Raw genomic sequence first — 12,703 nt, forward strand, 5'->3', positions numbered from 1 at the left:
AGAGCATGGTTGGAGCCTCCTTGCCCACTCGGGCCTCTGGCTCTCCATGCTGTGGGAGCTGGGCACTGGCTGACTGCCTGGCAGACCTCCCTGCCCTGCTCCCCGAGCCAGGCTGCCTCTGCACAGCTGGGTGCTCCCCAGGGCAGGTGGCACAGCTCTGAGCTACATCCCTGACACGCTCTTGCCTCTGCTCTGAAAGCCCTTGGTGCCAGCAGGCAATACCACTTGGAGCCGGCCCCTGCCCATGAACTCTGGCTGCCCAAGGTGCTCCCTGGAGTTCTCATTCCCTTTGGGCACCTGCTTCTCAGCAGCTTGGTCACACCCTGCTCACTGCCCGGGGACCTGCCATTGCAGCTGGATCACTCTTCCCACACTCCCTGCCTGCTGGTCGGAACTCCCCTTGCTTCCCTTGGCTGCACTGCTCCGGCCCTAGCCCCGTGGCTGCCGAGCTTGTGGTCACACAGCCTGACCTCTGAGCTCGGCCATGTGACCCCAGTGCCTAGGTGCTGGGGGTAAGAAGCTGCTGGCAGGGCAAACTTGCTCCCGCCAACTCCAGAAACCAAGGTCATGAGAACAGAGCAACCCCTAGGGTTACCATATTTCAAGTTCCAAATAGAGGACACTGCAAGGGGGAGGGGCGGAGGAGCTGAAGGGGACATTTGGAGGGTGCTGGAAGGTATATCTGTGGGATGCTGGAGGAGATATCTTGGGGGGCGCTGGAGGTGGGCTGCCAATGCTGGGGGGGGGGGGACTGAGCTGACTTAACGGGGGAGCCCTACCTGCTGCTGCTGTCGAGGGGATGCTGCATGCGGGGCTCCTGCTTTCCCCCTAGTCCCCTATACCCTTATTTTCCCCATCTCCCTTCCCCACTGCCCCCTGCCCTATGCCCTCCCCCACACTTCCACATCCCCCTGTCTATTCCCTTATCCCCTTCTCTTCCCCTTGCCCTATCCCATGCCCCTTCCTTCCCTACTGCCTCTTCCTCCACCTCACCCCCCTTTTCCTATATTCCACACACACACTGCGGGCACTCACCGTTATACAGAAAATAGGATGAGGGCCATATAGGGCACCCAGCACACATAGAAGGGGTGGGGGGCTGACACCGCTTGGCCTGATCCTGCGCTGCCAGCTCTGCGGCTCTGCGCCCTGGGTGGCTGCTCCTCTTTCCCCGCCCTAGTTATGGCCCTGAGGTGCATAACCTCTCCTTCTTTGGGTAGTGTCCCCGGGAGTGCTCCACATTAGGTGATTCCCTAGCAGTAAACCTTTAAGGAGGTGAGAGTTTCAGAAAAGAGTCCATTACCGAAGGAGAAACTTGTTGCCTCCTGCCGGATCTAATCTTAGACCATGAATTAGGGCATAGTGGTAGGTAAACATATGCATCAAGGACCATGTTGCAGCTCTGCAGATTTCACTAACCTGAACGTCTTTGAGTAGAGCTACAGACATAGATTGTGATCTTGTCAAGTGTGCAGCAACTCTTATGGGAGGTGTAACCTCAGCTAAACCATAGCAGGCAATAATAAATCCAGAGATTCATTTAGAAAGTCTGAGTGGAGACAGGCACTCCCTTAGACCTATTTTCAACAGAAACAAAGGAATCTAGGAGTCTTCCTGAATGGCCTAGTCCTTTGCAAGTAAAAGGCTAATGCCCTCTTAACATCTAGTGCAGTATTAAACACAGACTCTTGTGTAGACTGATGCAGCTTAGTTAAAAAACTCAGAAGGTGAATGATTTGGCTACAATTCAGAGGACACCTTAGGTAAGAACTTTGGATGAGGTCATAAAGATACCTTCTCCTTGGAGATCAAAGTAAAGGGAGGGTCTGCCATTAGAGCCCCCATGTCCCCAACCCTTCAAGTAGACGCGATGGCTACCAAGAAGGTCGTTTTCATAGACAGATGTAGCAGTAAGCATGTAGCTAATGGCTCAAAGGGTTGTCTCATGAGACAGTTAAGAACCAGGTTGATATCCCAAAGTGGTGTAGCGGCTCTAGTCTATGGTCAAAGATTGATACGTCCTTTTAGGAATCTCATTGTGGTTGGATAAGCCAAGAAATCTTCCACTGACACATGGAAAGCTGTTATTGCTGCTAAATGAACCTTGATGGAACACATAGAAAGGCCTAAATTTTTCAATTCCAAGGGGTAATCCAAAATTGAGGAAAGATGACTGGATAGGAGAAAGATGGCACTGGTTACATCAAACATTATATCTTCTCCATTTCTGAAGTAAGTATGTCTAGTAGATTCCTTTTTGCTATCTAACAGTATCTTTTGTACTTCTGATACACATGTGGTCTCTAGTCTCAAGAACCATTGAGGAATCAAGTTTGTAATTGCAGGACATTCAAATTGGGGTGAAGCATCTGATTGACATCCTGAGACAATGGTAAAGGTTTGATTGGGAGCAGCCACGGAGACAGAGAGGTGAGTTTGATGAGGTAAGGAAAGCAAACTTTGGCTTGGTCCTGCCTGTTCTTGATAAGGACCTTGAGAGCAATGGAGTTGGAGGTTATGCATAGAAGAGACCCTTTGTCCATGTAACGAGGAAAACATCTCCTAGAGATTGGGGATCTAGCCCTCCTCTGGAACAGAATTTCCTGCACTTTGTGTTGGCTGCCACAGCAAAAGAGTCAACGTGTGGAAATCCCCAAGCTAGGAATATTTTATTGAGGACTCAAGAGTCAACTCCCATTCATAATTCAGGGAGAAAAGTCTGCTCAGGTTGTCTGCCATGTTGTTTTGTATTCCCAGGAGATAAGAAGCCAAGATGACTATCCAATTAGCTATGCACCCATTCTGAAGCTTTATCACTTCAGTGCAGAGTGAGAGAAAATGTGCTCCACCCTGACAATTGATATAGTACATGCACACTATGTTGTCTGTCATGATCCCGATGGACTTGTTTTTGAGTAGGGGAAGAAAGTATAGGCAAGCATTTCTGACCACACTTAATTCCAACAGATTTATGGGCAAGTGCTGTTCCTGTTGCGACCATTTGCCTTGGACCAAAGAGGGAAGCATCAGTATTAATATGACTGTAGGAGGGTTCTGGCTGAACAGGATTCCTGCACAAACTTTGAATGGATTAACAGACCAAGTGAGTGACTGTAGGACCTGACTGCATACAGATACCTGTTTACTGGCTACACAAACAGTCCTGAGCCACACCTGGAGATATCAAAGAGGCAACCTGGTGTTTTGTGTCCCAGCAGTTGCAGACATGTCCTTGCTGGAACTTGAGGGCTGAGCTGCACTCTTTGTTTAAGGTTCTCTACAGCAAGGAACCTCCCGAGAGAGATAAGCGCTTCCTGATATCAAATCCATTAGCCCTCGTATAAAGAGAATTCACTGTATAGGGGGTCAAGATTGATTTCTCAAGATTTAACTGCAGGGCTAGACTTTGGAATAGTGCAGTAGTTGTTTGAACTTCCAACCATACCTCCTGTGAAAAGGATGAATCACTAAGTGGAAGTAGCCATCTTGGAGGCTGTGGGCCACAAACCAGTCCCCTAATTCCAGGGAGGGAATTATAGCTGCTAGCAACACTATCCTGAATTTCTGATGTCTGACATGCTTGTTCAGTTGTTTGAGATCTAGTATTGGCCTCTTGCCCCCATTTTTCTTGGGTATCAGAAAATATCCAGAATAGAACCATTTTCCCCTGTGTTGAAGTGGGACTGGCTTTATGGTGCTAGACTTAGGAATGATGAGATCTCCAGTGTCAGCAATCACTCATGAGAGGAGTCCCTAAAGAGGAATGGGCAAGTGGGGTTGGCAGAGGATGGAGGTAAATTGGATAGTATAACCTGAAGTAATGGCCTCCAACACCCATTTAGCTGATGTTACCATGTTTGATGAAACAGAGAGAGGCAGTATCCAAACTGAGGAAGGAGGGTTGTGTGAGACAGCTGATAAAACCTTTTGGGTGACTGGGTGATCTGGACTCTTGACCAAACTATCAAAACTGGTGTGAGGAGGATGCTAAAGGCTGGGATGAAGCAGTCGAGGTAGCTGCAGGCTCGTTGTTTAAAAACCTCAACTTCTTAGCCGGTGGCCTTTGTGCTGATTGAGACCTGCTAAACTTCTTTTGTTTTCAGGCATGTATACCCCACAAGACCCTAGATCCTTTAGAGCAGTGGTCCCCAACCTTTTCGTCTGGCGGGCGCCAGACGAAGGACCGTGGCGGCGGTGGAGCAACCGCCGAAATGCCGCCAAATTTCGGTGGCATTTCAGCGGCGACGCCTCTCGATGACGTCGCTTGTCAGCGGCAAGCGACGTCATCGAGAGGCGTCGCCGCCGAAACGCCGCAGAAATTCGGCTGCATTTTCGCGGATGCTCCACCCCCGGCCAGGACGCGGGCACATTTAGATGTCCCCGCGGGCACCATGGCGCCCATGGGTACTACGTTGGGGACCCCTGCTTTAGAGTATGAAGCAAGTCACCCGTGGAATCTGCGAAAAGCTTCTGGCCATCAAAAGGTAAATCTTCCACAGTCAATTGTACCTCCTGTGGAAATTCAGACAACTGAAGCCAGGAAACTCTCTCACCACTAGGCAGTGTAAACAGACCTGTCTGCAGTGTCTGTCAAATCAAGAGAAGCCTGCAGTGAAATTTTTACAAAAAGCTGACCCTCCTTTATTATGGCGCTGAACTGTTCTCAATGTTCCTGTGGTAAATGGTCAATAAAAGTATTAAACTTCTCATACTTCAGTTAGTCATAATTTGACATGAGTGCCTGGTGGTTAGCTATTCTGAATGGAAGTGTTGCTGATGAATAGCTGTTACAACCAAACAAGTTCTGTCTTTTCCCTTTCATTGACTCCATCCACAACCACAAAATTTGATGCTGGATGAGAAAATAAAAACTCATAATTCCTGGCCGGAACTTAGTATTTATCAAACCTCTTGCATGTGGCAGGGTTGGAGTTTGCCAGATGGACTTGGCTCCATCATTAGTATTTTATACTTAAATTTCCCTGTTTTTACTGGATCTTCCCTTAAAAGAAGAAGAGATTTTACACTTGCTGAGAACGTGAGAGTCTCCCAAGCAACAAATGCAGTGGGAGTGCTAGTCACTAACAGGGATTACTTCTTGAACAGAGAGGCATCTTTTACATCCTGGGGAGCCCAGCATTCCTGACAAAAGAAAATGTTGTTCAAGCCCCTCAGTAGGGGAAAAACAAAAACAAAAATGTGTGTGTATATTTTAAGAAAATGGGAACAAATGTTCCAACTATATGGTACTAAACCTACTACTACTAAGAACTAACTATAAAGCTAAAAGACTAATAAATGGGGGGAAGGGTACACAGTGAACAGGCACATGCTAGACTCCATCACTGGCCAAAGGTGGTTGAGAAGAAACTGATGGCGGTTCACCAGCACAGCCTTATATAGCCTTGGTACAGGGCACGAGGATGTGTAGGATGCATGTGTAGGCAGAACAGAGACTGCTACCAAAAATCTCCAATCAAAGTCGCAGGGGCGCGTGCGTGCCTAAAGTGAAACACCCATAGGGACACTACTCGAAAAAGAAAGGTTGATATTTTTTGGTTAGTATTTGGAAAACTAGCAAATAAAATAGACTAGGAAATTAACTATTTAGCAGTACAACACAAAGAAAATATACCTTCTGAAGAAGGTATGTCCCAATTCTTCCAACACTTCTGCACATGCATAAACCAATTGAATGCTTGCAGGAATAAGTGGTAATCCCAATATCTTAATTCTCTGAATGCCAAAATAGTCCACCCCATTTCATTTATTTAAAAACTCTTGTATAAGCAAAAGATCTTAAATATTTCCTTTACTATTAACTTTGTTTAAAACTAAAATATGCATCTGACTTTTTCTTTTTTTAACTAATTGCAAAGTTTGACTGGCACATCTTCCCTTCTACACTGCATTAACAAAAGCCAGATGCACTAATAAACTTGATATTACTTTTCCCTCTCCAGACATCTGAATATGGTCTGTTACCCTCCATTATTGTGGCACTTTTTGTTCTGCCCTTCTGGCTAAAGACTAAAGTATTTGTTGGCTGCCACCATTGGCATATTATGTATTTGCCTCGAGGAGTGTAGTAAAACAGTACAATCCTCCTCCCTTTTACAGAACAATCATATCATCTTCCATATGAGACTGGCCACTACCCTCTGACACGGTGCTAGCTCTTCCACATGGTATCACAAGCACTATTACAGTATGTTAGCATTAGAGTGGGTCTGGAGCAGTGTCCTTACTTTAGAATTAAAGTATTAACCTTTGATCCCTAGACAAACATAGCAGTCACTATTGCCCGTATTCACTTTTAGAATCTTTATCTTGGTCCCATTAAGTATAATTCCACTTGAGATAGAATAGAGTTCTTTGGTACTAAAAGTTCTCCATTATTTATCTTTTTCATTAATGATTTAAAAGACGGTATGTCAGTAATCTAAAAAATTAATGTTGACTTCATAAAAGTAGGAAATTTATTATGCATGCTTCCCAGAGATTTATCCTTTTGGAAAGTCTCTTGCAGACCTCTCAGCAATAGTGGCAATAATTTTTTCCAAAGCATTCTAATAAAAAAAAAACCCAGACATTTCTGACTGTTTAAAAACAAACTGAAGTATTTTGAAAATAAATAAATACATAACAATTGTCCTACTGGTTAAAACCAAATGGTCCATCTAATCCAGTATCTTGTCTCTGACAGCAGCCAGAACCAGATGCTTCAGAGAAAGAAACCATAGTGATCAATTACAGAATAACCTGCCCACAGAAGATTCTTGCCTGTCAGTAACTGGTTGGCTTATGTACTGAATCATGAAGGTTTTTGTCCCATCCCAAACTAAAACATTAATCCTAAATAAAGTAACTTATACTTTTATTCTTGTTACCCATATAAATGTCTAATCCTTTTTTAATCTTCTTAGCCTCAATAATATATTTTGCAACAACTGCCACAAATTCATATTGTTATAGTCATGTTGGTCCTAGAATATGAGAGAGACAAGATGGGTGAAGTAATATTCCCCAGACCTGAAGGGCTCTGTGGAGCTCAAAAGCCTTGTCTCTTTCACCCACTGCTGTTGGTCCAGTAAAATATATTGGACCCATCTAGTCTCTCACAAATTAATATTGTGTAAAAACATATTCAAGTTTTAGTAGGTTTGAAAAACAGCATCACCACTTCAGGTAACTTTTAAAATGTTGTTTGTAATTTTTTTGTGCTACTGGTTCATTCTATTAATCATTTGAGATCTCAAATAATTTATTTATTTAAAAAATCATTTCCGCTGAATTTTAAAAAAGCTAAAGCACCGAAGAGGTTCAACAACAGTAAATCATTACACAATTTCTCGCTAAAGATTATAAATTATTTAGGGCTTGATCTTGCAAACACTTACAAATAGCAAACAACTTGATACATGTGAGTAGTCTCACTGAGTTCAATGGGACTACTTCTAAGCTAGTGAGGAGGGCTTTAAACTAGGTTCGCCAGGTGATGGTGAGCTAAGCCCAGAGGTAAGTGGGGAAGTGGGATACTGGGAGGGAACACAAGGAGGAGGGTGCAACAGGGAAATCCTCCTTGGCTCATACTGAGAAAGCAGGGCAATCGGCTAGTTATCTTAGGTGCCTGCACATGAACGCAAGAAGCCTGGGAAACAAGCAGGAAGAATTGGAAGTCCTGGCACAGTCAAGGAACTATGATGTGATTGGAATAACAGATACTCGGTGGGGTAATTCACATGACAGGAGCACTGTCATGGATGAGTATAAACTGTTCAGGAAGGACAGGCGGGGGAGAAAAGGTGGAGGAGTTGTATGTAAGGGAGCAGTATGATTACTCAAAGCTACAATATGAAACTGGAGAAAAGCCCATTGAGAGTCTTTAGGTTAAGTTTAGAGGTGAGAGCAACAAGAGTGATGTCATGGTGGGCATCTGCTATAGACCACCAGACCAGGAGGATGAGGTAGACGAGGCTTTCTTCGGACAACTAACAGAAGTTTCCAGATCACAGGCCCTGGTTCTCATGGGGGACTTCAATAACCCTGACATCTGCTGGGAGAGCAATACAGCAGTGCACAGACAATTCAGGAAGTTTTTGGAGTGTGTTAGGGACAACTTCCTTGTGCAAGTGCTGGAGGAACCAACTAGGGGCCGTGCTCCTCTTGACCTGCTGCTCACAAACAGGGAAGAATTGGTAAGGGAAGTACAAGTGGGTGGCAAAGTGGGCAGCAGTGACCATGAGATGGTCGAGCTCAGGATTCTGGCACAAGGAAGAAAGGAGAGCAGCAGAATATGGACCCTGGACTTCACAAAAGCAGACTTTGACTCCTTCAGGGAACTGATGGGCAGGATCTCCTGGGAGGCTAATATGAGGAGGAAAGGAGTCCAGGACAACTGGCTGTATTTTAAAAGAAGCTTTATTGAGGGCACAAGAACAAACCATCCTGATGTGCAGTAAGAATAGCAAATATGGCAGGCAACCAGCTTGGCTTCACAGAGAAATCTTCAGTGACTAACACAAAAAGGAAGCTTACAAGATGTGGAAACTTGAACAGATGACTAGGGAGGAGTATAAAAATATTGCTCGAGCATGCAGGGGTGTAATCAGGAAGGCCAAAGCACAATTGGAGTTGCAGCTAGCAAGGGATATGAAGGGTAACAAGAAGGATTTCTACAGGTATATTAGCAACAAGAAGGTCAGGGAAAGCATGGGACCTTTACTGAATGGGGGAGGCAACCTAGTGACAGATGATGTGGAAAAAGCTGAAGTACTCAATGTTTTTGCCTTGGTCTTCACAGACAAGGTCAGTTCCCAGACTGCTGCACTGGACAGCACAATATGGGGAGGCGGTGAGCAGCCCTCACTAGTGAAAGAACAGGTTAAGACCTATTTAGAAAAGCTGGACATGCACAGGTCCAGTGGCCAGATCTAATGCATCCGAGGGTGCTGAGGGAGTTGGCTGATGTGATTGCAGAGCCATTGGCCATTATCTTTTAAAACGTGTGATAAGGGGGAGAGGTCCCAGACGATTGGAAAAAGGGAAATATAGTGCCCATCTTTAAAAAAAGAGAAGGAGAATCCAGGGAACTACAGACCGGTCAGCCTCACCTCAGTCCCTGGAAAAATCATGGAGCAAGTCCTCAAAGAATCCATTTTGAAGCACTTGGGAGAAGAGGAAGGTGATCAGGAACAGTCAAGATACAGTACAGTGTATTGTGCTTCATTAATAGGAGCACTGCTAGCAGATCGAGGGAAGTGATTATTCCCCTCTATTTGGCACTGGTGAGGTCACGTCTGGAGTATTGCATCCAGTTTTTGGGCCCCCCACTACAGAAAGGATGTGGACAAATTGGAGAGAGTCCAGCAGAGGGCAACAAAAATGATTAGGGGGCTGGGGCACATGACTTATGAGGAGAGGCTGAAGGAACTGGGCTTGTTTAGTCTGCAGAAGAGAAGAGTGAGGGGGGGATTTGATGGCAGCCTTCAACTACCTGAAGAGGGGTTCCAAAGAGGATGGAGCTAGGCTGTTTTCAGTGGTGGCAGATGACAGAACAAGGAGCAATGGTCTCAAGTTGCAGTGAGGGAGGTCTAGGTTGGATATTAGGATAAACTATTTCACTAGGAGGGTGGTGAAGCACTGGAATGGGTTACCTAGGGAAGTAGTGGAATTTCCATCCTTACAGGTTTTTAAGGCCCTGTAGTGGGGTGGTCACCCGCTCCACCGTAAAGGGCTTAAAACAGCCCAGGAGAGGGTGGTGGCTGGGAGCAAGCCATTCCCAGGCTGAGTGGGGAAGTAAGCTCAGCTGTGGCCATGCCCCAAGTAGGGCTCAGCTGGCCCTTATAAGAGGGCAGTGGGACAGGAGCACAGACAGACTCTCTCTCTAGTCTGGTGAGAGGGAGGGACCTGGCTGCTGGGAGTGTACCAAGGTATTTGAGGTGGAGCAGGGCTGGGGGAAGGCCAAGGGAGCTGGGGAGTTCTGGCCTGGAAACCCCCAGGCTGTGGCCTAGTGGAAGGCCAAATAGATACTGGGGTTGCAGGGGGCAGCCCAAAAGGGGTAGGCAGAGGCAGCAGGTCCAAACCCCCTTGCCTGTGATGAGTGGCATTTATACTGCAGTCTGCCCCAGTGAATGGGAGCTAGATGGAGACTGGGCAGTAGCCAAAGACTGAAGTGAGGTGGGGATAGTGGGTGGGGTTCCCTGGGGAGGGGAGACCCAGAGACTGAGAGGTGTACTGCCAGAGGGCAGCACCACTGCGTGCAAGGGGCACCGGGTCCAGGAGGGACTTGGGGGCTAGGAAAAGCGGGACACGGGCCTGCAGAGGGCGCTCTGACGGCTGGAGAGCTAATTCCCAGAAGGTACCAGCAGGAGGCGACACAGAGGTGAGTCCCGTACAGTTACAGGCCCGGCTTGACAAAGCCCTGGGTGGGATGATTTAGTTGGGGTTGGTCCTGCTTTGAGCAGGGGTTTGGACTAGATGACCTCCTGAGATCTTCCAACCCTGATCTTCTAGGAGTCTATGATTTGTGTGTGTAAATTTACTTGTGAATAAATGTGCACAGGATCAGGATCTTAGAATTTACAAATATATTCATTGTGTTTGTAATTATCAGCCCATCTATAAAAGCAAAACAGTTTTTACAACAGTTCTACAGAAATTTTATTACCACCATAATAAACCACATTTAGATACAGATAGTTATTTTCCAATGAATAATGTACTAGTTATTTCACTGGCTGATCATGAAGATGCTGGCTATTGTATCTTTGTAGTCTAGAAAAAAATAGTGTACTTATTCGAAATCTTTATTCTCCTACAGCAACAGTTTATACGGTGCTGTTTCACTTGCCATATCATAGTAGCTGAAATTTAAGAGTCAGCTTTATTTAGAAAGACTGTAAGTAAAAACTGAGAAAAATATCCCACACCTACAGCTGTTTTCCCTTTCTGAAGGATCATGTGATCAAATTTAGGTACTACAATGTAGTGAAGGAAAGAACATGTTAAAGCTACAATAGGTATGTTAAATTCCTTTGTTTAGAAAGGTTAGAAAATATAAAAGAGTGTGTGGGGGGAAAAGCTATTACAGCTATACATCACATGTCCAAATCAGTCTTATCAGTTTATTTATTTCATTTTGATAAAAGAACATTTTAAAACTATATAGGTTTACTGGCTGCTTAGGAACACTTCCTTTTTGTCTCTCATCATATTTTTCATTGTTATCTTAAAAACAAACAAACCACATTTTGAAGAAAAAGACATTCAAGGTAGTGAAACAGAGAGCAAACAGATCAGTGTATTATTTCTAAAGATGTAATAGTTTGTTCCAGAAATCACAGGAATTGTAATACAAGTTATACCAAAAGGCTCAAAGGACACATTAAGTGATCTTATTCAATCTACTTAGGAGATATGTAAATTGCTCTGCCTAGTTTAAAATTCTTTCTACATGTCTCACTTGAGATACTAACTCAACCCCACCCCCCCTTATAGTATACTCATATATTTGAAGGCTTTAATAAACTAGGTCACACAACCAGTTTGATAAACTACGATACAAAATTGAAAAGTGCCAAGAATACATTTACTGAAAGGAATTTTTTTTTAAATGTTTTCACTCCAACCTATCACTCTCTTTTAGAAGTCATGTTCTGTGTTAGGCAAATGTGTTAATATAACAGCTAGAACATGACTTTACTATTAAATATTTGGAAGGTATCCTTGAAAGATGACTTATTTTGTTTGCACTACTAGAAAGCTATAGAAAGGATTAATTAATTTTAGCATACATAAAATAAACAGCATGCAAGGAAGTAAACAAACATTGTAAATCTACTTACAAAATCAAAATCTCCATCTTGAGGGACTTTCCAGTTATCAGGATATTTGGATATGTGGTAGGGTTCAGGCATATTCTGATTACAGTTTTCATGGCTTTTATTCTTGGAATCTTGTTTATCAAAGTAGTCCATGAAAGAAGGTCTTTGTACTTGCGGTGAAGTAGCATTTCCTTAGTTGAAAGGAAAGGAAAAGTTAAAACTGTCTGAAGATGGAAGATTTACTGCTCTACAAAATAAGCTGTTTATGAATTTATTGGACTAACTTTACAATGATTCATGTAATGTCTATTTATTATTATACAAACTCAAATATCAGTATGTACTAAAAAAATAATACAATGTTGTAGCACTTTAATTAAAGATGCGATTTTAAACTGAATTAGCAAAACTGGTGCACAGATGGTGTATAGACTATGAATAAATGACTTCACTGGCAGTTGAGAGTACTCTGTATATAACAGGATCATAGCTTTACAGAGCAGATGGCTAGAAAATGCCATATAAATTATGGCATGAACTGCCACTCTATCATTCTTTTCATAAAAGAATTATGTCTGAAATATGTTGCCATTTGTGGGACGTCAAAAGAGTTCACCCATTGAACAGGACAGTTAATCTATTACACAGAAAAAACACTATATTGGCTCTATGTAACTCTCCCCCAGGGCTACATCCAGAATAAAAGAATACTATGAATAATAAAATGCTGTACTCAAATTATAAATATACAAATTCTACCAGTACAATACAGAACATAATGACACTAATTAAGCAATTTGCAAACATCTACAAGGTAATAAGGTGATAAGTAACAGTCAGCATGGATTTGTAACCTAACAGCTTTTTTTGACAAGGTA

At 43.8% G+C, this 12,703-nt stretch overlaps 1 protein-coding gene across 2 annotated transcripts in view; it reads right to left on the reverse strand.

The window, feature by feature from the left end:
- STK3 (serine/threonine kinase 3) overlaps positions 1-12,703 on the reverse strand; it is a 269,092-nt gene that overhangs the window by 78,689 nt on the left and 177,700 nt on the right. For both annotated transcript variants that reach the window (XM_039524229.1, XM_039524230.1), the window contains exon 10: positions 11,847-12,016. In XM_039524229.1, the coding sequence (XP_039380163.1) occupies positions 11,847-12,016 (170 nt within the window). The remainder of the gene's footprint in view (positions 1-11,846; positions 12,017-12,703) is intronic.

Source organism: Mauremys reevesii, linkage group 2 (genome assembly GCF_016161935.1).
Source record: "Mauremys reevesii isolate NIE-2019 linkage group 2, ASM1616193v1, whole genome shotgun sequence".
Lineage (NCBI taxonomy): Eukaryota > Metazoa > Chordata > Testudines > Geoemydidae > Mauremys > Mauremys reevesii.